At 40.0% G+C, this 21,539-nt stretch overlaps 5 protein-coding genes across 5 annotated transcripts; 4 read left to right on the plus strand and 1 right to left on the minus strand.

Moving 5' to 3' along the window:
* Positions 1–478: 478 nt before the first annotated feature.
* LOC115684348 (pentatricopeptide repeat-containing protein At2g36240) lies at positions 479–4,757 on the minus strand. The gene is made up of 3 exons (XM_030609083.2): positions 4,686–4,757; positions 3,697–3,894; positions 479–2,827 (listed from the first exon to the last, which is right to left on the minus strand). Exons 2-3 carry the CDS (start codon positions 3,871–3,873, stop codon positions 1,364–1,366), a joined length of 1,641 nt encoding a protein of 546 aa, XP_030464943.2. The 5' UTR covers positions 3,874–3,894; positions 4,686–4,757; the 3' UTR covers positions 479–1,363.
* A 1,517-nt stretch (positions 4,758–6,274) lies between these two features.
* On the plus strand, positions 6,275–7,092 carry LOC130135041 (protein PELPK1-like). The gene has a single exon (XM_056303271.1). It carries the CDS (start codon positions 6,347–6,349, stop codon positions 6,815–6,817), a length of 471 nt encoding a protein of 156 aa, XP_056159246.1. The 5' UTR covers positions 6,275–6,346; the 3' UTR covers positions 6,818–7,092.
* Positions 7,093–10,409: 3,317 nt separating this feature from the next.
* Positions 10,410–11,127, plus strand: LOC115667768 (protein PELPK1-like). The gene has a single exon (XM_030589312.2). It carries the CDS (start codon positions 10,449–10,451, stop codon positions 10,917–10,919), a length of 471 nt encoding a protein of 156 aa, XP_030445172.1. The 5' UTR covers positions 10,410–10,448; the 3' UTR covers positions 10,920–11,127.
* A 2,840-nt stretch (positions 11,128–13,967) lies between these two features.
* LOC115667129 (protein PELPK1-like) lies at positions 13,968–17,827 on the plus strand. Its single transcript, XM_030588745.2, has 2 exons — positions 13,968–14,147; positions 17,310–17,827. Exons 1-2 carry the CDS (start codon positions 14,066–14,068, stop codon positions 17,597–17,599), a joined length of 372 nt encoding a protein of 123 aa, XP_030444605.2. The 5' UTR covers positions 13,968–14,065; the 3' UTR covers positions 17,600–17,827.
* A 2,598-nt stretch (positions 17,828–20,425) lies between these two features.
* On the plus strand, positions 20,426–21,212 carry LOC130134504 (protein PELPK1-like). The gene has a single exon (XM_056303281.1). The coding sequence runs from the start codon at positions 20,513–20,515 to the stop codon at positions 20,981–20,983; it is 471 nt and encodes a 156-aa protein (XP_056159256.1). The 5' UTR covers positions 20,426–20,512; the 3' UTR covers positions 20,984–21,212.
* Positions 21,213–21,539: the final 327 nt, after the last annotated feature.

Consider the following 21,539-nt stretch of genomic DNA (forward strand, 5'->3'; position numbering starts at 1 on the left):
TAGAGTTTCTGATTCGAACGCTGATACCCACTCATATTTTAAAAATCGTTTTCCGATTCTTTCAAATAGGAAATCATTTTCTTAAATTCAAGCTTTAGTAGGAAAACCTTTTTCTTTGACTGGAAACATTTTCCATTGACTTATTTACCTAAACGAATCAAATGGCGAAACTAATGGACCCTTATAACCTCAAATTTGGCCATTTTAGAGTTTGACAAAGTCCAACCAATGATATAGAAAATATTCAAAGAATTTAGCCTATATGGAATAACTTCCATGACATTTGGTAAATCTCTCGTAACTTCACACTTTGACATTACATTAAACTTCAAATAGTTGAAACTATTTTAAGCATTCAAATATTGGCATATGAAATTGTAATTACCGCATTCACAATTTTTGAAACTTAAATAAACTCTTTTTATTTTCAAAGTTTGGAGGAAACGTTATAAGTAAAAGCCATAAAGTAGTCAATAAGTGCAGGCAAACACGACACTCTCAATTAGTCCGGAATCCGGATCACTTGACATCGAAAGAAGGTCGTCTATCCTCGTTTCTTGTCACCAATAGTACTTCGATAATCTCAGTCGTTAATGCATTCGGAAATATTTCCTTAGGCAGCCCAAAAATTAGGGAATAAAAGAAGAAAAAAGAGTTCCTGATGAAATGGAAGGAGGCTCTGTAACACATATAGTATGACTAGGTTGTGTAACGAAGTAAAGTCCCAACCAATGTTGCCAAGTAGAGGAACGCTCATCCCTCTTTTTCGCACTTCCTGTCTTTCAGAATTTCCATGGAGTCTCTGCCCTGAAGCTCTTACCTCATTAAATTGATTGATAACAGTTTGAGATCTCCCTGAAAACTTAATGTTGATCTTCTGCAACTTTTCATCATTCGTGTATAGTATACTAGCTTATCGATTTCATTATTAATTACGTTTATTTGCAAATGCAGATCTAAACAAACTATTTTCAGTCGCTTGAACTTTACCGACTATCATATCCTAGAATTATGTTTATCACTGTTACCATGGTTCATACCTCCTAGATGTCGTCCGGGCACTACTTGTCCACATCATCTCTTGCCGAACATCACAATCTGGCTCTGCTGGCTTTATGATTCCCACAACTCAATGCGAAGTTTCCGTTCCTTTCCACTCATTGTTTTGTGCATGTACCAATTTCTATTCTGCTCCCTACCAGGCTGCCCATTGCCCTCAACCATCTGAAACACAGGCATAAACCTGCTTCGTCCCAAAGTGATAAAACTGATTCGCAAACCGAGCACAAAGCATAAGGGGGTTCCCAAACCAATGCCAGCATTCAAGAAACGAAGTTGAAATGAATAAGATCCTAACCCATCTTCAACCTTTCTTCCTTGAAGTAATTTTTGAGTTCAAAAGTCCACCAATCAATCTGTTGTATGTTGTGAGATCAGGTATAAAATCCTTGTCTAACATCTCATCTACCAGAATCTGGCCCTCCTTTCTCTTTCTTTCTCTTGTAAAACCAGATACCAGAACCCTGTACGTCAGGCCATCTGGTTCCAAACCCTTGCTTTGCGCCAACAACCTCAATTTGTTCGCTTCCACAGTCTTCCCCATATCAGAAAGATCCTCAAGCAAACAATTGAATGTCACAATGTCCGGTACAATACCTTCTTTAAGCATATTTTCCATCAAAGCAAGTGCTTCTTCCCTTTTCTTTTGCTTCCTCAAACCTTCCACCAAAGTAGTACAAGCAATCAAGCTTGGCAAATTCCCTCTCTTCCACAGATCAGTAACAACATCAAGTGCTCTATAAGAATTGCCTGAACCGCACAAAGCTTCCACAAGCCCAAAATAATCGTACTTCTCAGGCAACACTCTCTTACTTGAAAAACCAATCAGCAATTCACATGCCTCAGCCACTTTACCTTCCCTACAGAGACCATCAACCAGAATCTCACAAGTAGCACTCGACAACTGGCACCCCAGTTCGATCATCTCGTAAGCCATTGCAATCGCATCCTCAAACTTCCTCTCCCGAAAAAACCCCTTGATCAAAGTATTGAAACTGACCACATCGGGGCTGCAACCCTTCTCCTTCATCTCCTTAAACAATTCCAAAGCCAATCCAAACTGTAAATTTCTACAATAACTACTAATCAAGATATTAAAGGTGATCACATTAGGCTTGACTCTGTTCCTTATCATTCTATCATAGAAAGCCAAAGCCCTGGCATGTTCACCCCATTTCACAAATCCATGAATCAAAGCATTATAACTCACCACACTCGGCTTACCATCAATCATCTTCTCCATACTCTCAAAAGCAATCATTGCTTCCTCCAGTTTCCGAGCTCTGCAATAAGCCTCGACTGAGAATTGAAAGATTGACTCCGTCCTGGGGCATGAGAAAATTCCATCAGAGCAAGGGCAAGGGTTTGAGGCCATGAACTGGAGAAGCAAATTGAGTTGCTCGAAACGGCTTGAAATAGCGAGAGTGCGAGCCATCCACTCAAATGTTGAGTGGTCATGGCGATAGGAGTCGATCGTGGAGGCCCAACTGAAGATATGAAAGTCGTAGAGGGTCAAATTAGGGTTTGGGTGGAGTTTGGACTTGAGGAAGTGGAGGAGACTCTTTGGTGTGAGAGGGAAAGAGAGTTTGGACTTAAGAAAGTTTATCAGATTATCATGATTGGTTGTAGAGAGAGTCAAGGTTGGTAATGGAGATGGAGAGGGCAGCTTGAGGTCTGAGAGAAGAGAGGGAGGTGGTGAAGAAAATGTTTGAAGAGGTCTTAGAGTGGGTTTTACAATTTGAGGGAGATTCTTTGACGGTGGCTTTACCTGACAGTTGACAAATAGAAACCATTAGGGAAATTACAAGGAAGAAATTCACCTGAGATTGGTAATACAACTCAAGCAAATGAGATCCAATATCAATCAAATGCCAAACTGGACCTTACTAATGGATTAAGCTGGCTGTCCATGTGATTTGGTGAATGGGAAATTATTGCTACTATATTCATTGCCACGAAGCTACTAACCAAAGTATGATTATAAGATGTTCTCTCATTTTGGTTTCCAAAGCACAATATGAGAAACTCCTGGAACTAATTTTGACATCACCAGAACCCAACTTATGATTTTATAATTTTATTCCAAAACATTCATCATCCTCAACAAAATGACAAGAACAAGATTAAGTGACCTGCATCAATGTCAAAAGAAAAGGCTATGAAGGAAATAAAAGAAATTAATAGACTACAATAACTTTTCTCAAATCAAATTCCCTATTTTACAAAAACCAAGCGCAATAGGGGACAGGAGGGGCTTTGAAGCAGTTCCTTCCATTCCTCCACACCACACCCCCCCCCCCCCCCAATCTTTGGAGAAAATGTTTTGTGATCCTTGAAGGGATCTAAATTTTTTTTTTAAATTTTCCTTCCTTTTCTTTTGTCTTTGTACTATTCAAACAAGGAAAGATTTCATTTCCTCAAGTTACCAAAAGCAGCGAGTATAAAACTATTTGGATCCAATAACAGAGAAAGTGAAGTAAAATAATTCAGAATGCACAGTAAATCAATCAGAGTTTGAAGCTAACCAAATAATATGTTCGGCACCAAGAACATAAGACGTAACACACCAATGCATGCTTCTTAAGGATGTCAAGACAGAATGCATAGTTTTCTTAAGGATGTCAAGAAAGAATGTACCCGGGTGCTACCATCCTTTGTGTGCGCATCATCTAGAGACCGTGATGTAGCAGAAAAGGCTTCATGAAAGGCTGAAGAAGAAGAAGAAGAGCTCAAAAGCCTATGGTTCTCTTGAGCGTGAGCAGCAATGGATGGAGTTATGCGCTTAATCAACAACATAGATGATGATGTGGACATGTCTTCATTCAGAGCTTGAAACTGAAAACAAGAACCCCACCATCATAACCCTCAAATAATATTCAAATAACTTCTAGTGTAATCTATGCTGTCCAAGGAAATGTCATTATAACCAGATGAGGGCACGAGGATAGACTTATTGAGAGAAAAGGGGTGGAGATTTTGTCATTGTTTGACAATGGGTTTACCACCTTTCATGCAACATATAGAGTTGAACAAAATACCAGTTCACATCAATAATCAAAAGGTGATCACGTCAAAAGGGTAATGGTGATACATTGCTTTCCACATCATAGAACATCCCTTACAATGTTATTTTCATACGGATTATATTCAACGCATTTTCATGTTTACGAAGTCGAAACGTTCTCAACAGGAAAAGAACAAAACAAATCAACACATCTACTTCAACACCAAGTCAGCCATTTCCCATCATTTGGACATGTGAACCACGCAACTAATACTACCGTCCTTTAAATATAAAGTGGCGGTGGTGTTCAAAGGTCCGTTAATTTAAATTCCAATCTGAGCTGTCGGAGAAATCCAACGAAAGGGACAACCCTCCTCCTTCACATAAATTGAGTGAAACATTATGACAAACACAAGGTGTGCAAGTACTTACAAGACACCGAATCGTCTATAAACTTACCAGGTTAGCTTGTTGGCAAGACCAACCCACATGAGCTATGACCCAGAAGTGACAAGATATAGAATAACGAAGAACATAATCCAGTGACTCCACAACACATGATCGAACCATCGGCCCCTCACATTGCCCTGTGAAATGCGTGAGAGAGAGAGCGAACAATGACCTGCTAAGACCGTGAAGAAGAAAGCGGAAGGGGGATTCTACTAGTCCTTGAGACTTGAGCTCGAGCTCCAGCTGCAGCGACGGAGCGAGAGAGACAGAGAGAGAGAGAGGGGAGAGAAACTCGAGCTGAGCTTTTGCGACGGGCTTCGCTTTTTCTAAGGACGGCCCTTTAAATGTTTCAAGAGGGGCCGCACAAATTTGACAGCAGTACTTATCTAGCTCTTGCGACGCTTTGGATGTGCTCATCCTTGGGCCAGGTTTGGTCAGGTTTGGTCAGGTTTGGGGCGGGTCGAAAATCGTCCGATCAAATTGACAAATTTAATTTGCCTTGACCAATTTTCATACAGTATAAATCTACCGACACATTCCCATCCTGACCCATGCCCAATACATACCCGACCCGATTGGAACGAGAGAGCCACAGAGAGAGGGAGAGAAACTTGAGCTGAGCTTTTGCGATGGGCTTCGCTTTTTTAAGGATGGCCCCTTAAATGTTTCAAGAAGGGCCGCACAAATTTGACAACAATACTTATCTAGCTCTAGCGATGGCTACTACGCCCATCGCTAGAAGCTTTGGATGTGCCCATCCTTGGGGTCAGGTTCGGGTTAGGTCGAAATGGTCTAACCCAAATTGACTCATTTAATTTAGTTTGATCCATTTTCATACGATACAAATCTAGTGACACATACCCGATCCCAATCCATATTGCTAATACTCTTTTATATTTAACACAATCTAGAAAAACTCGTACAGAAACTGAGGTGAGAACGCGAGATCGAGTGAAGGTGAGAGAAAGTGAAAAGAGAGTTATAGTGGCGGGTTGGGTCTAAGTAAGTTATTTTAACACCTATTTTATTTTAGGTTTTACTATTCTAAGTCCATTTATGACCCATTTACTTGAATATAATTAATCCATATAATAACTTTATCCATTATATATGGGTTAAAAAATAGATCTATGACCCATTTTGACAGGTCAAATTCGAACCCAGATCTTGACAGAGAAGGAGCACGCTTACCATTTGAGTAATCCTTAACGGTGCATTTGTATAACGGAAAGTGTATGATTTGAAAAATATATTCCTAAAAGCGATCGCTTGTATCGCTTGAAATAATTAGTCAATAAAAAATATTTTCATTATCAGTAATAATTTTTGTCTAAACATTTTCGTAGACGATGGATATTTTTCGTTTATTCATTTTTATAAAAATATTTTCTGAATCAATCATTTTTCACGATACAAACGTAGCCTAGATCAAGTATGCATTTCGTATTTGGTGATCATCAACAAAACTTAGAGTTTGGTCTTACATTATTGACTTCTCCGACCAAAACTATGGATTCGTCCTGTTGTACTCGGGGAGATCATACTCCATTTCCTTTCTCTTCTCTTTCCCGCCTAACTAGGAACTCAGCACAACTGATAGTTACAGCCTCAGAAAGCCAATTGTCGGCTCCAACTTGTTGAACACATGGAAATGAGATTGGTTCAGAAGTTGAACCAACAATTAGACAAAAATCCCACCAAACCATACTTGCAATCTCCCCAATCCCCACGTCCCTCCTCTTTAAAAACCCCCCACCAAGCCATTGCTCAAACACGCCCGCACCTCTTCACTTGAGATTCATAGCTTCAATTTGCTAGCCGATTGATTCTCCGATGGCGAACTATCATAGGCTCGCGCATCTTTCGGCATTGTTCGTCCTTGCTTTGTCTTTGACGATCGGCGAGAACCCGGTCGAAGCTCGCCGACTTATGGAGGCGACCTTGCCCGAAGTGCCCGAACTGCCTAAGCCAGGATTGCCTCACCTTCCCGACATCCCGAGCTTGCCAAAGCCCGAATTGCCATCACTGCCGAAAGTCGAATTGCCGCCACTTCCCGAACTGCCAAAGCCTGAACATCCAACAATACCTAAGCCAGAGTTGCCGAAAGTACCCGAATTGCCATCACTGCCAAAAGTTGAATTGCCGCCACTTCCTGAACTGCCAAAGCCTGAATTTCCAACAATACCAAAACCGGAGTTGCCGGAAGTACCCGAATTGCCTCATCTTCCTGATTTCCCTAAGCCAACATTGCCTTTCGTTCCCACAGTGCCAGAGGACAAATCTGTGGCTGCTACTAGTCCGTGAACCGCTGTGATGTGGCGATGGAGTAGCGATACAATGTGATGCAATATAGTATTTTATTACTTCTATTTCAATGGTCTGAACATGCCTCAGAACATGATTTATTAGTATGACTGTTTGTGACGTGAACTGTGGAACTCGTTCATAGTTTGTGATGCCTTGTGTAACTTTGCTTTTAGAGTAAGCTATAATTGCTCTTTTTCAATATAGCTACTGCACTTGCCCATGTTTTATAGGAGTTTTATATTCCATAATAGAAGATTTTATGTTTACTAAAACTCCTTATCTACTTTTGTTCACATTTAACTTATATGGAAGTTTAACATTTTAGAGTTATAACAGTAATAATAATCATTCGATCTAATAATGGAAGAAAAAATCAGCAAAAAGAATGTGTCTTTTATTATATGATGGAATGAGATAGATTATTTGTCTTACATACAAATTATAAATTCACTTCCTACTCATCAAACATCTGACATATCATATTTTACTAAAATTGAATTTATCATAGATTACTTTTCCTTTTAATTTTTTTGGTCGATCTTTTCCTTTTAATTCGGCACAATTATTTTGTCATTTTTCAAGCAATCATCATTCTTTAGTTAAGTAAAATTAACTCTAATGTTGGTACTTTGTATTTGATTGAACAAAAGTAATTTTGCGCTCTATGTTATTGTATTGATGCATGTTACTTATTATTTATGTTTTCTATCAAATAGAATATTATGTATATTATAGTCAATTTTACTGTTATAAAATCTTTTTTTTTCCATTCTTGAATATTGTTTCGCATATTCAATCAAATACAATTTTCTTCCACTTCTTTTGTCTTTGTAATATTCAAACAAGGAAAGTTTGCATTCCTCAAGTCACCAAAAGCAGTGAGTATAAAACTATTTGGATCCAATAGCAGAGAAAGTGAAGTAAAATAATTCAGAATGCACAGTAAATCAATCAGAGTTTGACGCTAACCAAATTATATGTTTTGGCACCAAGAACATAAGACGAAACACACCAATGCATGTTTCTTGAGGATGTCAAGAAAGAATGCATAGTTTTCTTAAGGACGTCAAGAAAGGATGTACCCGTGTGCTACCATCCTTTGTGTGCGCATCATCTAGAGACCGTGATGTAGCAGAAAAGGCTTCATGAAACGCTGAAGAAGAAGAAGAAGAGCTCAGAAGCATATGGTTCTCTTGAGCGTGAGCAGCAAAGGATGGAGTTATGCGCTTAATCAACGACATAGATGACGATACGGATGTGTCTTCATTCAGAGCTTGAAACTGAAAACATCTACTTCTAGTGTAATCTATCCTGTTTAAGGAACCCTGAAATGCCAGTGCAACCAGATGAGAGCACGAGGATAGACTTATGGAGAGAAAAGGGGTGGAGATTTTGTCATTGTTTGACAACGGGTTTACCACCTTTCATGCAACATAAGAGTTGAACAAAATACCAGTTCACATCAATAATCAAACGGTGATGGTGATGCACTACTTTCCACATCATAGAACATCCCTTACAATATTCACGAAATTTTTTATCTTCATCACATTTTCACGTTTACGAAGTAGAAACGTTCTCAACAGGAAAAGAACAATTCAACACATCTACTTCAAACACCAAGTCAGCCATTTGCCATCATTCGGACATGCTAACCATGCAACTAACACTACCGTCCTTTGAATATAAAGCGGCGGCGGTGGTCAAAGGGCTGTTAAATTTAAATTTCAACCTTAGCGCTCGGAGAAATCCAATGTAAGGGACAACCATCTTCCTTCGCATGAATTAAGTGAAACATTACGACAAACGCAAGGTGTGCAAGTACTTACAAGACACAGAATCGTCTATAACCTCGCCGGGTTGGCTTATTGGCAAGACGCCACATGAACTATGCCCCAAAAGAAGGCCGAAGGGGGATTCTTGGTCTAAACACTGTCGTCCTTGTGCTCGAGCTAGAGCTGGAGCGAGAGAGACAGAGAGAGGGAGAGAAACTCGAGCTGAGCTTTTGCGATGGGGCTTCACTTTTTTTTTAAGGGATTAGTGCATTGAAAATCCTAAAACTTGTCATCAAAGTGCAACTGAATCCTAAAACTTTCAAAAAATGCAATTAAGTCCTAAAACTTATCACAAAGTACAATTGAGTCTTAAAACTTTCAAAAAGTGCAATCAACTCCTAAAACTTGTCAAGTTGGTCCAACTAAGTTCTTTTTTTTATTACACTTTTTAAAAGTTTTATGACTCAATTGGACTTTTGCAACAAGTTTTAGGACTCGATTGCACTTTTTAAAAGTTTTAGGATTTGATTGCACTTTTTGAAAATTTTAGAACTCAATTGCACTTTCATGACAAGTTTTAGGACTTCTAATGCGCTTATCCCTTTTTTTAATTTCAGGTTGGGCTGTCACATGAAATTTTCAAGAAGAAGGGCTGCACAAATTTAGTGGCGGCTACTGTGCCTGTCGCGAGAAGCTTTGGATGTGCTCATCCGCGGGTCGGGCTCGGGTCGAAAATGGTCTTACCGAAATTGACTTATATAACTCGTTTTGAACCATTTCCGTGCAATATAAATCTAATGACTTATATCCGACTCGACCCATACCCAACACATATCTGACCTCGACCCATATTGTTAAAACACTTCTGTATTTAACCAAATTTAGGAAAACTCATACCGAAACTGAAGTGAAAGCGCGGAGTGAGCAAGCGCGAGATCGAGTGAAGGTGAGAGAAAGTGAAAAAAGAGTCATAAAAGCGAATTGGGTTTAATTAAGTTGTGAACCCATTTAAGAGCCATTTTATTTTGGGCTTTACCATTCGAAACCCACTTTTGACCCATTCACATAATATAATTGATCCATATAACAACTCAGTTCATCGAATATATGTTAAAAAATGGGCCTATGACCCATTTTGACAAGTCTAATTCAAACCCAGACCTTGACGGAGAAGGAACACGCTTACCATTTAAGTAATCCTTAAGGGTGCATTTGTTTCGCGGAAAGTGTATGATTTGGACAATATTTTCCTAAAAAGGATTGCCTATAAATAATTGTTCAATGAAAAACGTTTTCATTATCGATAATAATTTATGTCTTAATATTTTTATGGACGATGAAAATATTTTTTTGTTCATTCAATTTTGTAAGAGATAAAAGTGACTATTTTTAGGAAAATATTTTCTAAATCAATCATTTTTCACGAGACAGATGAAACCTAAATCAGGTATACATTTCGTATTCGATGATCATCGACAAAACTTAGAGTTTGGTCTTACATTATTGGCTTCTCCGACCAAAACTATGGACTCGTCCTGTTGTACATAGGGAGATCATACACCATTTCCTTTCTCTTCTCTTTCCCGCCTAACTCGGAACTCCAGCACAACTGATAGTTACAACCTTAGAAAGCCAATTATCGGCTCTAACTTCTTGTTGAACACATGGAAATGAGATTGGTTTAGAAGTTGAACCAACACTTGGCCAAAAATCCCACCAAACCAGACTTGCAATTTCCCCAATCCCCACGTCCCTCCTCTTTAAAACCCCCCCCACCAAGCCATTGCTCAAACACGCCTGCACCTCTTCACTTGAGATTCATAGCTTCAATTTGCTAGCCGATTGATTCTCTGATGGCGAACTATCATAGGCTCGCGCATCTTTCGGCATTGTTCGTCCTTGCTTTGTCTTTGACGATCGGCGAGAACCCGGTCGAAGCTCGCCGACTTATGGAGGCGACCTTGCCCGAAGTGCCCGAACTGCCTAAGCCAGGATTGCCTCACCTTCCCGACATCCCGAGCATGCCAAAGCCCGAATTGCCATCACTGCCGAAAGTCGAATTGCCGCCACTTCCCGAACTGCCAAAGCCTGAACATCCAACAATACCTAAGCCAGAGTTGCCGAAAGTACCTGAATTGCCATCACTGCCAAAAGTCGAATTGCCGCCACTTCCTGAACTGCCAAAGCCTGAATTTCCAACAATACCTAAGCCGGAGTTGCCGGAAGTACCCGAATTGCCTCATCTTCCTGATTTCCCTAAGCCAACATTGCCTTTCGTTCCCACGGTGCCAGAGGACAAATCTGTGGCTGCTACTAGTCCGTGAACCACCGTGATGTGATGATGGAGTAGTGATACAATATGATGCCATATAGTATTTTATTACTTCTATTTCAATGGTCTGAGCATGCCTCAGAACATGATTTATATAATTATGACAGTTTGTGATGTGAACTATGGAACTCGTTAATGTTTGTGATGTCCTGTGTAACTTTCTTTGTACAGAGTAAGCTATAATTACTCTTTTTAATATAGCTACTGCACTTGCCCATGTTTTATAGGAGTTTTATATTCCAAAATGGAAGATTTTATGTTTACTAAAACTCCTTATCTACTTTTTTCACATTTAACTTATATGGAAATTTAACACTTTAGATTTATAACAGTAACGATAACCATTCAATCTAACAATCGAAGAAAAAATCAGTAAAAAAATAATGTGTCTTTTATTTATGATGGAAGGAGATAGGTTCATTTGTCTTATATACAAATTATAAATTCACTTCATACTCATCAAACATCTGAAATATCTTATATTATTAAAATTGAATTTATCATAGATTACTTTTAATCTGGCACAACTATTTTGTCATATTTCAAGCAATCATCATTCTTTAGTTAAGTAAAATTAACTCTAATGTTTGTACGTTACTACATTTTGTATTTGATTGAACCAAATTAATTTTGCACTCTATGTTATAGTATAGATGCATGTTAATTATTATATATGTTTTCTATCAAATAGTATCTTGTGTATATTATAGTCAACTTTACTGTTATGAAATATTTTTTTATTCCATTCTTGAATATTGTTTCGCATATTCTCAATCTATTCTGCTACAAATTCCATGTCAAGTGAAATAGTCGATTTCTCTCTCTATTGTGTAGATATATTTGCATATTTGTTCTTTATGTCACATAACAAGTCGTGTTTGACGGAATCAATTTTACCTAAAGTTTATAAGCATAAACATCTTTTCATTATCATGAAATTAATTATACTACTATTATTTATAATATTCAAAATATATGATATTTTTTACTATGTTGACATTCTAAATATTCTTCTCTCAAAATATTCTTGAAAAAATAAAAAGAATTTTCTATATACGTAGTCTACTTCACCACACGGACAAATATCACCTGAATATTTGTATTTAGATTGAGATTCTAAGAGACTTTACTTTAAGTTTTGAAATTTCTTGAAAAAATTATTATCATTCTCTTTGGAAAAGAAAAGAATCTGAGCATTAAATTGAATGCATTACATGTTTAAAAGTGTATTGGGTTATAATTTTAAGGATTTTTCTTTAAATTTTTCTTTTCTTGAATAAACCTAAAAATTCGATTTGGATAAGAAACGAATATTTTTGATGAAATTGAATGCTTTTAATATCCAGAAGCATCTATAATATATTAGACCAGCTTTCAAACCCGTGTGCTATAGATACATCTATAGTTAATGCTCTACTGTGTACGAAAATATGATAGATTAATACCACAAAAAATCCAAAATAGGTACACTTGTGACAAATTTATCCCAAACTAATTTTTGATCACCAAAAATCCAAACTGATAAACCTGTGACAAAAATGCACCAAACTAATTTTTTTGACTACCAGGAACCCAAAACTGGTAAATTTTTGATAAATTTACACTCCGTTAGTTTCCTTTAAATTGGATTAATACATAAAAAAATCACAAACTGGTACACCTGTGACAAACAGAGGATAAAACCCAAAATTGATACATCCGTCAACTGTTGCGTGTCATTTAACAAAATAATTTAATAGTAAAATTTAACGGAAACTAACATACGGTAAATTTGTCACAAGTATACCAGTTTAGGGTTTTTGGTGGTCAAAAAACTAATTTTGGATAAATTTGTCATAGGTGTACCGGTTTGAGATTTTTCGTGGTATTAACCCAAATATGATTATATTTTTTATATTTGTTGCAACTTCTATTGTAGTATTAAGTGGGTTATTGAATGTTTTTTTATCTTTTATTTGTTCATCAATCACGTACACTACTATTCAGAGAACATACTATAAAATTCCTTAATAATTAAAAAAAAAACCTTGCAAGGTCGGCTATTATATTATCATGTGAGATGGATTATATAAAAGATAATTTCAACTCATAAGTTCTTAATCGTTTTTGCTAATTCCTCTGAAATCGAAATCCCTCACCATTCCTTATATCTTTGTGTATTGTTGCCGAATTTTTAAGCATAGTTAACTTTTGAAGCCACTTATAAAAAGAGTTTGTGGCAAAAAAAAGAAAGAAAAAGAATCAATTGCTTTTCGAGATATTGATAAGAAGGATGATCCGTACATAATATATAGATTATTAGCTAGTCTCATTTTTGACATTTCGGATGTAAATTTATATTTTGAGATGTAGTCATTTTTCTAATCTAATTGGGAGTGATAATAACCGAATATCCACTCAATTGCAAGTCAAGATCAAATAAAGAAAAGAAAAATCAATTTCTCATAAATTGATTTTGCACCTAAGACCCCTTTCTTAGGAGAGAAAAAGGAAATTAAATGCACATAAAGACCAGAATAAACAGACCCAAAAAAAACGGTGAAATAATGGTAGTTATACAAAAAAAATTGAAATTTAAGTGACAATCATCTTTAACTCTAGCATGCGAAAAGAGAAAATGACAAGTATTGAGTGCACGTGAATGGAAAACTTAGAGAAGGTTAATAAATTTATTAAGTGCCTTTAATAGTTCTAGACTAGTTTTAGATAAGCATACATTTCATGTCCAATGATCACCGACAAAACTGAGAATTTTTCCTTAAATTATTGAATTGGCCGACCAAAACTGTGGACTCGTCCTGTTGTACTTAGTGAGAGATCATATACCATTTCCTTTCTTTTCTCTTCCCGCCTAACTAGGAAATCCAGCACAAGAGATAGTTACAACCTTAGAAAGCCAATTATCGTCTCTATCTTGTTGTTGAACATATATGGAAATGAGAATGGTTTAGAAGTTGAACCAACACTTGGACAAAATTCCCACCAAACCATACTTGCAATCTCCCCAATCCTCACGTCCCTCCTCTTGAAAAACCCCCCCACCAAGCCATTGCCCAAACACACCTGCACCTCTTCACTTGAGATTCATAGCTTCTTCACTCGAAAGTCCTTCAATTTGCTAGCTGATTGATTTCTCCGATGGCGAAGTATCACGGACTCGCGCATCTTTTAGCATTGTTCGTCCTTGCTCTGTCTTTGACGATCGGCGAGAACCCGGTCGGAGCTTGTCACGCCCCGAACCCCAACGGGCTCGCGACACCCCTCGATGGTCAATCATTGAACACGACGTCCCGGGGCGCGTCGCCGACCCAAGCGAAACACCCAACGATAAAGGCAAGCGAGGCGAATTTAAAACAACCAGACAATAAAATATGAGGGGATAGTCAAAACAATAATTCCAAATACCTGACATCAAGGGAATAGTGGTGGGGTATCTCTTATTATCAAAAGAGGGCACACAAAATATGGGGTAACTTGACCCGTCCTCCATCCCAGAGATACCACGGTGTCGTCTCCAATCAATCACGGTCGCGAGATCTGAAAATGGTTATATAATAACCGTGAGAACGAGTCTCAATAAGCAACCCCTATACCCCGCATAGGCCAATGCGTGCCCAGGACAAGTCGTACATGCAATCTACCCGATTACATATATATAATTCACATAAATGGACTTACCTCGCCATCCAACCACATGCCACTTTTGCACATTAGTCAAATCATAATAATGCAATAATAGTCAATGAACACATCAAAATCATTCGAGCGCCATACACACGTACGTTCATCCAATTCAACCCAAACACATTTCACATGCGCATCCATCCAACTTTCACACGACCGGGTCAACACCCCGCTGGTCGGCCCTCCGATCAATCAGGGCTCTGTCCCGGGTCAACACCTCACAAGGACCTTTCAAAAATAAACTTTCACACGACCCGGGTCAACACCCCACAGGTCCTTTCTCACAACCCGGGTCAACACCCCTCAGGTTGGCAGCCCTCAGATCAAGCCGGGCTCAGTCCCGCGTAACCACGCCTCAGGACATTTCTCTCGACCCGCGTAACCACGCCTCAGGTCATTACTTGCCTTTCTAGCCACACCCGCGTAACCACGCCTCAGGTTGGCAGCCATCAGATCAAGCCGGGCTCAGTCCCCCGTAACCACGCCTCAGGACATTTTTTCCCTTTCCAATGACCCGCGTAACCTACGCCTCAGGTCTAACTCACCTTTCATAGCCCGCGTAAACACGCCTCAGGCTCAGCCCTCCGATCGATCCGGGCTTTTCTCATGCACATGCACCACAATACAAAATTCACCATGCTCTTAGTCATATAAATCAATTTCAATCACCACCCATTCACCAATGTCAATCTAGCACGCCACATCAGTCAACTCAATTCATGCTCCCGACATCGGCCCACCGACCCGACATTCAAGTCGGCACATTCAATTAATCCAATTCACCCACAGCGCCACGACAATTCGGTCGAGGCATATTTATCTCGATCAATCACTAAATCAGCCGCACAATTATCGCCACAATAATTCACCAATTAAGCACAATCGGTCTAATTAGCCAACGCCTAATTAAAGTCCTAAGCCGGTACTAAATTTCACCCTAAACAAGTCTAAAAATACCCAAAGTACTAGGTAAGGTTTAGGAAGTCACTTACTTGGTTTTGGCCCGGAGAAAATCGGCTCGGGCCTAAAATGGCCCGGGTGAACAGTCCGAACTAGGCGCGGGCACGGGCCAACGGGCGCGGTGGCCGGCCAACGCGGCACAATGGCCGGACGGCGCCCTTTAGGCGCGCGGGCGCGGTGGCCGAACAGGCGTGCCGGGGCGCACGGCAAGGCCGAACGGGCGAGGTGCAAGGTGGGCAGACAGGCGCCGGGCCACGGCCGGGCGACGCGCCTGGTCGGGACGGGCACGGTGCAGGGCGATAGGCCACGATTGGGCGGCGGGCGCGCGGGTAGTGCGCGTGGGCAACGGCTCGGCCACGACCGGGGGCCGCTCGCCGCGAGCTCGAGCACTGCCATGGGCACGCTCGGCCGAGCAGTGGTGGCCGTAAGCCGGGTGGCTCGCCGGCAAGAGCCGGGTTGCCGGAATGACGATCGGACGGCGACGGAGGCAAGCTACTTGGCGGGCAGCGAATTTTGCAGTCGGCGGGTGGGGCGAGCTCGGGCAAGGACGCCGTGAGGTAGCTAAGGCTGGCTTGGCCGTATTGACCGTATCCGGCGACGGCGGCGGCGGTGAGCTAAAGGGGGATGAAGGTCGGCCCGGGGCGGTGAGGGTGAAGGAGAGAGAGAGGGCCAGGGGTGAGGAGCGGCGGCGACGAACTCGCCGGGCGACGACAGTGGCGGCCTGGAGGCGGTGGGACGACGGCGGCGACGGCCCGAGCAGCGTAATTGGACAACGCCCGGCGCGACAGACAACGGCGGCGAGTGACACGGGACGGCGGTCTCGAGCGGCGAAGCCAGGTGCGGAGGAGAAGGAGAGACCCGGTCGGTCGGGGTGGTGGGCAGCGGACGGTGGCGGCGGTCGGGCGGTGCGACGGCGGACGGCGACGGCGGCCCGACAAGCAACGGCGGCGCTGGCGAGCGATCCCGTCAGCGAGTTGCGAGGAAGCGAGGCGGAGCGGGGAGCCCGGTCGGTCAAGGAGAGAACGACGAAGAAGAAGAAGAGAAGAAAGAAAGAAAAGGAAAAAGGAGGAGAGAGAAAGGAGAGAAGGGATAGGTGCATGGCTTAATGGGGGAGGGACGTGCACGCAAGGGGCGGGGGGGTGGGGGCGAGGACGCGGCTGAGAGAGAGAGAGAGAGAGAGAGAGAGAGAGAGATGTGCGCAGGAGGGGACGTTGCACGGGGGTGGGTGGCGCGGCGCAGAGGAGAAAGGAGAGAGAAAGAAAAAGCTAATATTTATCCTCGAGCGCGAACCAACGGACACGGTTTAAACTAAATATTATTCTAGCTGTCGCGATTCAAACCCGGGAAAAGATCTAAGCTGTCCCGAAAAATCCCAAACAATAATATAAGACAACGGGCCAAAATAAAATAACTCGAAACACACTACGAGGAGGTCTACCGGTCAAATTCGCACCCGGTCCAAAATTTCACTTTTCCACTATTCCGACAATCTCGAGGCTGGCCACAATAATATCGACACTGTCCAATTAAATTCTTCCCGAAACTCCCGAAAATCGACTGCCAAGTTTGGGGTCTAAATAACGGCCAAATTCGATCAAGTGCGATTCTAGCAAAATTTCTATTTTTAAAAACAAGAACCCAAGAGTGATCAGTTCCCGGGCGAAATTCTATTATAAGCGCACTGACGAATTACACGTTTTATAAACCCCAAAAATGGGCCAAAATCCGGAATGTCACAGAGCTCGCCGACTTCTGGAGGGGACCTTGCCCGAAGTGCCCGAATTGCCTAAGCCAGAATTGCCTCACCTTCCCGACATCTCGAGCCTGCCGAAGCCAGAATTCCCATCACTGCCGAAAGTCGAATTGCTGCCACTTCCTGAACTGCCAAAGCCTGAATTTCCAACGATACCGAAGCCGGAATTGCCAGAAGTGCCCGAATTGCCTCATCTTGTTGATTTCCCTAAGCCAACATTGCCTTTCGTTCCCACGGTGCCAGAGGACAAATCTGCGGCTGCTACTAGTCCATGAACCGCAGTGATGTGACGATGGAGTAGTGATACAATATGATGCAATATAGTATATTATTACTTCTATTTCAATGATCTGAGCATGCCTCAGAAAAGGATTTATTAGTAGGACAGTTTGTGATGTGAATTATGGAACTCGTTCATAGTTTGTGAAGTCTTGTGTAACTTTCTTTATACGGAGTAAGCTTTAATTGCTCTTTCTAATATGGGTACTGCACGTTTTATACGAGTTTTATATTCCAAAATAGAAGATTTTATGTTTACTAAAACTCCTTATCTACTTTTTTCACATTTAACTTATATGGAAATTTAACACTTTAGAGTTATAACAGTAACAATAACCATTCAATCTAATAATCGAAGAAAAAATCAACAAAAAAAAAGAATGTGTCGTTTATTATATGATGGAATGAGATAGGTTCATTTGTCCTATTTGAGGTTTTACCCCTCCGTTTGTCACAGATTTACTAATTTGTAATTTTCTGTAGTATTAATCTAACTTAAAGGAGGGTAAATTTGTCACAAGTGTACCAATTTAAAATTTTTCGTGGTAAAAAAATTAGTTTTTAGTAAATTTGTCACAAATGTACCAGTTTAGGATTTTTGATAGTAAAAAAATTAGTTCAGGATAAATTTGTTACAGGTATACCGGTTTAGGGTTTTTCGTGGTATTACCCCAAAAAAGAATCATTTGCTTTTTGAGATACTAGCAAGAAGGATGATCATACATAAAAAAAAAAAATAGATTATGACCTAGTCTCATTTTTTACATTTCGGATGTAAATTTATATGTTGAGATGTAGTCATTTTTCTTATCTAATTGGGAGTGATAATAACCGAATATCCATTCAATATCAAGTCAAGATCAAATAAAGAAAAGAAAAATCAATTTCTCATTAGTTGATTTTGCACCCAAGACCCCATTCTGAGGAGAAAAAAAAAGGAGATTAAATGCACAGAAAGACCAGAATAGCAAATATTCTACCCTCTTAAGGGTGAAAAAGGGGTAGGTATACCAAAAAAAATTGAAAAGTAAGTGACAATCATCCTTAACTCCAGCATGCGAAAAGAGAAAATGAAAAGTATTGAGTGCTCGTCAATGGATAAATAGAGAAAGAGAATGGAAAGCTTAGGCTCCGCTTGTTTTACGGAAAATGTGACGTTTCTGGGAAATGTTTTTCAAGAAGCTATTTTTCAGGAAAATGACAACATTTTCCTGTGTTCGGCTGAAACTTGAAAATGAACTAACAAATATTTTTCCGCTGTTTGGTAATTGATTTCATTTTCTCTACACAATTACCAAAAAATTCAAAATTTTTAATTATTTTTATTTTTAATTGTTGTTATATTAAAATTATTTTTATTTATTTTCTTCTTTTTCCTTATGCTTCTTCCTCGGCCGGTCGCTGGCCACGACAATAGCCGGCGACCGGTTACAGGTAAGCTCAAGCCTCACCACAGGCCAGCAATGCCTAAGCTCACTCGAGGTCGCCAGACGTCAGCGAGGCTTTGGCGACCTCCGACGAGGCTCGAGCTCACTTGTGGCTAGTTGCCAGCCGCCGCCATGGCCAGCAACCGTCCGAGGAAGAAGAAAAAAGAAAAAGAAAGAAAGGAAAAAAAATAAAAAAAAAATTAAAAACTAGAATTTAAATTTTTTTTATAAAAAACAATAAAAAAGGAAAATGTGTTAAAGAAAGTGAGGTGGAAAAAAATATATGGAAAATGTTTAGAATGTTTACTGCTAAACATTTTCCCTAGGTGTTTTTTCCATTGGCGGAAAATGTTTTCCTTGATTAGTTTATTTTTTGTGAACTGAACATCCGAAAGTTCGGGAAAACGTTTTCCTGGAAGTTGTTTTCCGTGAGACGAACAGAGCCTTAGAAAAGGTTAATAAATTTATATAATGCACTTCTGTATTTAACCAAATTTAGGAAAACTCATACCGAAACTAAAGTGAGAGCACGGAGTGAGAAAGCGCGAGATCGAGTGAAGGTGAGAGAAAGTGAAAAGAGAGTCATAAAAGCGAATTGTGTTTAATTAAGTTGTGAACTCATTTAACAGCCATATTATTTTGGGCTTTACCATTCAAAACCCACTTATGACCCATTCACATAATATAATTGACCCATATAACAACTCAGTTCATCGAATATATGTTAAAAAATGGGCCTATGACCCATTTTGACAAGTCTAATTCAAACCCAGACCTTGACGGAGAAATAACACGCTTACCATTTAAGTAATCCTTAAGGGTGCATTTGTTTCACGGAAAGTGTATGATTTGGACAATATTTTCCTAAAAACGATTGCCTATAAATAATTATTCAATGAAAAATGTTTTCATTATCGATAATAATTTATGTCTTAATATTTTTGTGGACGATGAAAATATTTTTTTGTTCATTCAATTTTGTAAGAGATAAAAGTGACTATTTTAAGAAAAATATTTTTCAAATCAATCATTTTTCACGAAACAGATGAAACCTAAATCAGGTATACATTTTGTATTCGATGATCATCGACAAAACTTAGAGTTTGGTCTTACATTATTGACTTCTCCGACCAAAACTATGGACTCGTCCTGTTGTACATAGGGAGATCATACACCATTTCCTTTCTCTTCTCTTTCCCGCCTACCTAGGAACTCCAGCACAACTGATAGTTACAACCTTAGAAAGCCAATTATCGGCTCTAACTTCTTGTTGAACACATGGAAATGAGATTGGTTTAGAAGTTGAACCAACACTTGGCCAAAAATCCCACCAAACCATACTTGCAATTTCCCCAATCCCCACGTCCCTCCTCTTTAAAACCCCCCCACCAAGCCATTGCTCAAACGCACCTGCACCTTTTCAATTGAGATCCACAGCCTCTTCACTCGAAAGTTCTTCAATTTGCTAGCCCTGATTCTCCGATGGTGAACTATCACGGGCTCGCGCATCTTTTGGCATTGTACGTCCTTGCTTTGTCTTTGACGATTGGCGAGAACCCAGTCGGAGCTCGCCAACTTTTGGAGGCGACCTTGCCCGAAGTGCCCGAACTGCCTAAGCCAGAATTGCCTCACCTTCCCGACATCCCAAGCTTGCCTAAGCCTGGATTGCCATCACTGCCGAAAGTCGAATTGCCGCCACTTCCCGAACTGCCAAAGCCTGAACATCCAACAATACCTAAGTCGGAGTTGCCGGAAGTACCCGAATTGCCATCACTACCAAAAGTCGAATTGCCTCCACTTCCCGAACTGCCAAAGCCTGAATTTCCAACAATACCTAAGCCGGAGTTGCCGGAAGTACCCGAATTGCCTCATCTTCCTGATTTCCCCAAGCCAACATTGCCTTTCGTTCCCACGGTGCCAGAGGACAAATCTGTGGCTGCTACTAGTCCGTGAACCACTGTGATGTGATGATGGAGTAGTGATACAATATGATGCCATATAGTATTTTATTACTTCTATTTCAATGGTCTGAGCATGCCTCAGAACATGATTTATTATTATGACAGTTTGTGATGTGAACTATGGAACTCGTTCATAGTTTGTGATGTCCTGTGTAACTTTCTTTGTACAGAGTAAGCTATAAAATAATTGCTCTTTTTAATATAGCTACTGCACTTGCCCATGTTTTATAGGAGTTTTATATTCCAAAATAGAAGATTTTATGTTTACTAAAACTCCTTATCTACTTTTTTCACATTTAACTTATATGGAAATTTAACACTTTAGAGTTATAACCGTAACGATAACCATTCAATCTAATAATCGAAGAAAAAATCAACAAAAAAAAAGAATGTGTCGTTTATTATATGATGGAATGAGATAGGTTCATTTGTCCTATTTGAGGTTTTACCCCTCCGTTTGTCACAGATTTACTAATTTGTAATTTTCTGTAGTATTAATCTAACTTAAAGGAGGGTAAATTTGTCACAAGTGTACCAATTTAGAATTT

This window comes from Syzygium oleosum, unplaced genomic scaffold (genome assembly GCF_021117445.2).
Source record: "Syzygium oleosum isolate NSW1041296 unplaced genomic scaffold, Sole_v2.1 Sole_v2.27, whole genome shotgun sequence".
Classification (NCBI taxonomy): Eukaryota; Viridiplantae; Streptophyta; class Magnoliopsida; order Myrtales; family Myrtaceae; genus Syzygium; species Syzygium oleosum.

Excerpts from the sequence above, each read along its gene's own strand:
- LOC115684348 (XM_030609083.2), bottom strand. The coding sequence starts at position 3,873 with ATGTCCACATCATCATCTATGTTGTTGATTAAGCGCATAACTCCATCC. Across the intron at positions 2,828-3,696 it reads CAAAGGATGGTAGCACCCGG|GTAAAGCCACCGTCAAAGAA; the intron begins GTACATTCTTTC and ends GTCAACTGTCAG.
- LOC130135041 (XM_056303271.1), top strand. The coding sequence starts at position 6,347 with ATGGCGAACTATCATAGGCTCGCGCATCTTTCGGCATTGTTCGTCCTT.
- LOC115667768 (XM_030589312.2), top strand. The coding sequence starts at position 10,449 with ATGGCGAACTATCATAGGCTCGCGCATCTTTCGGCATTGTTCGTCCTT.
- LOC115667129 (XM_030588745.2), top strand. The coding sequence starts at position 14,066 with ATGGCGAAGTATCACGGACTCGCGCATCTTTTAGCATTGTTCGTCCTT. Across the intron at positions 14,148-17,309 it reads GATCGGCGAGAACCCGGTCG|GAGCTCGCCGACTTCTGGAG; the intron begins GAGCTTGTCACG and ends CGGAATGTCACA.
- LOC130134504 (XM_056303281.1), top strand. The coding sequence starts at position 20,513 with ATGGTGAACTATCACGGGCTCGCGCATCTTTTGGCATTGTACGTCCTT.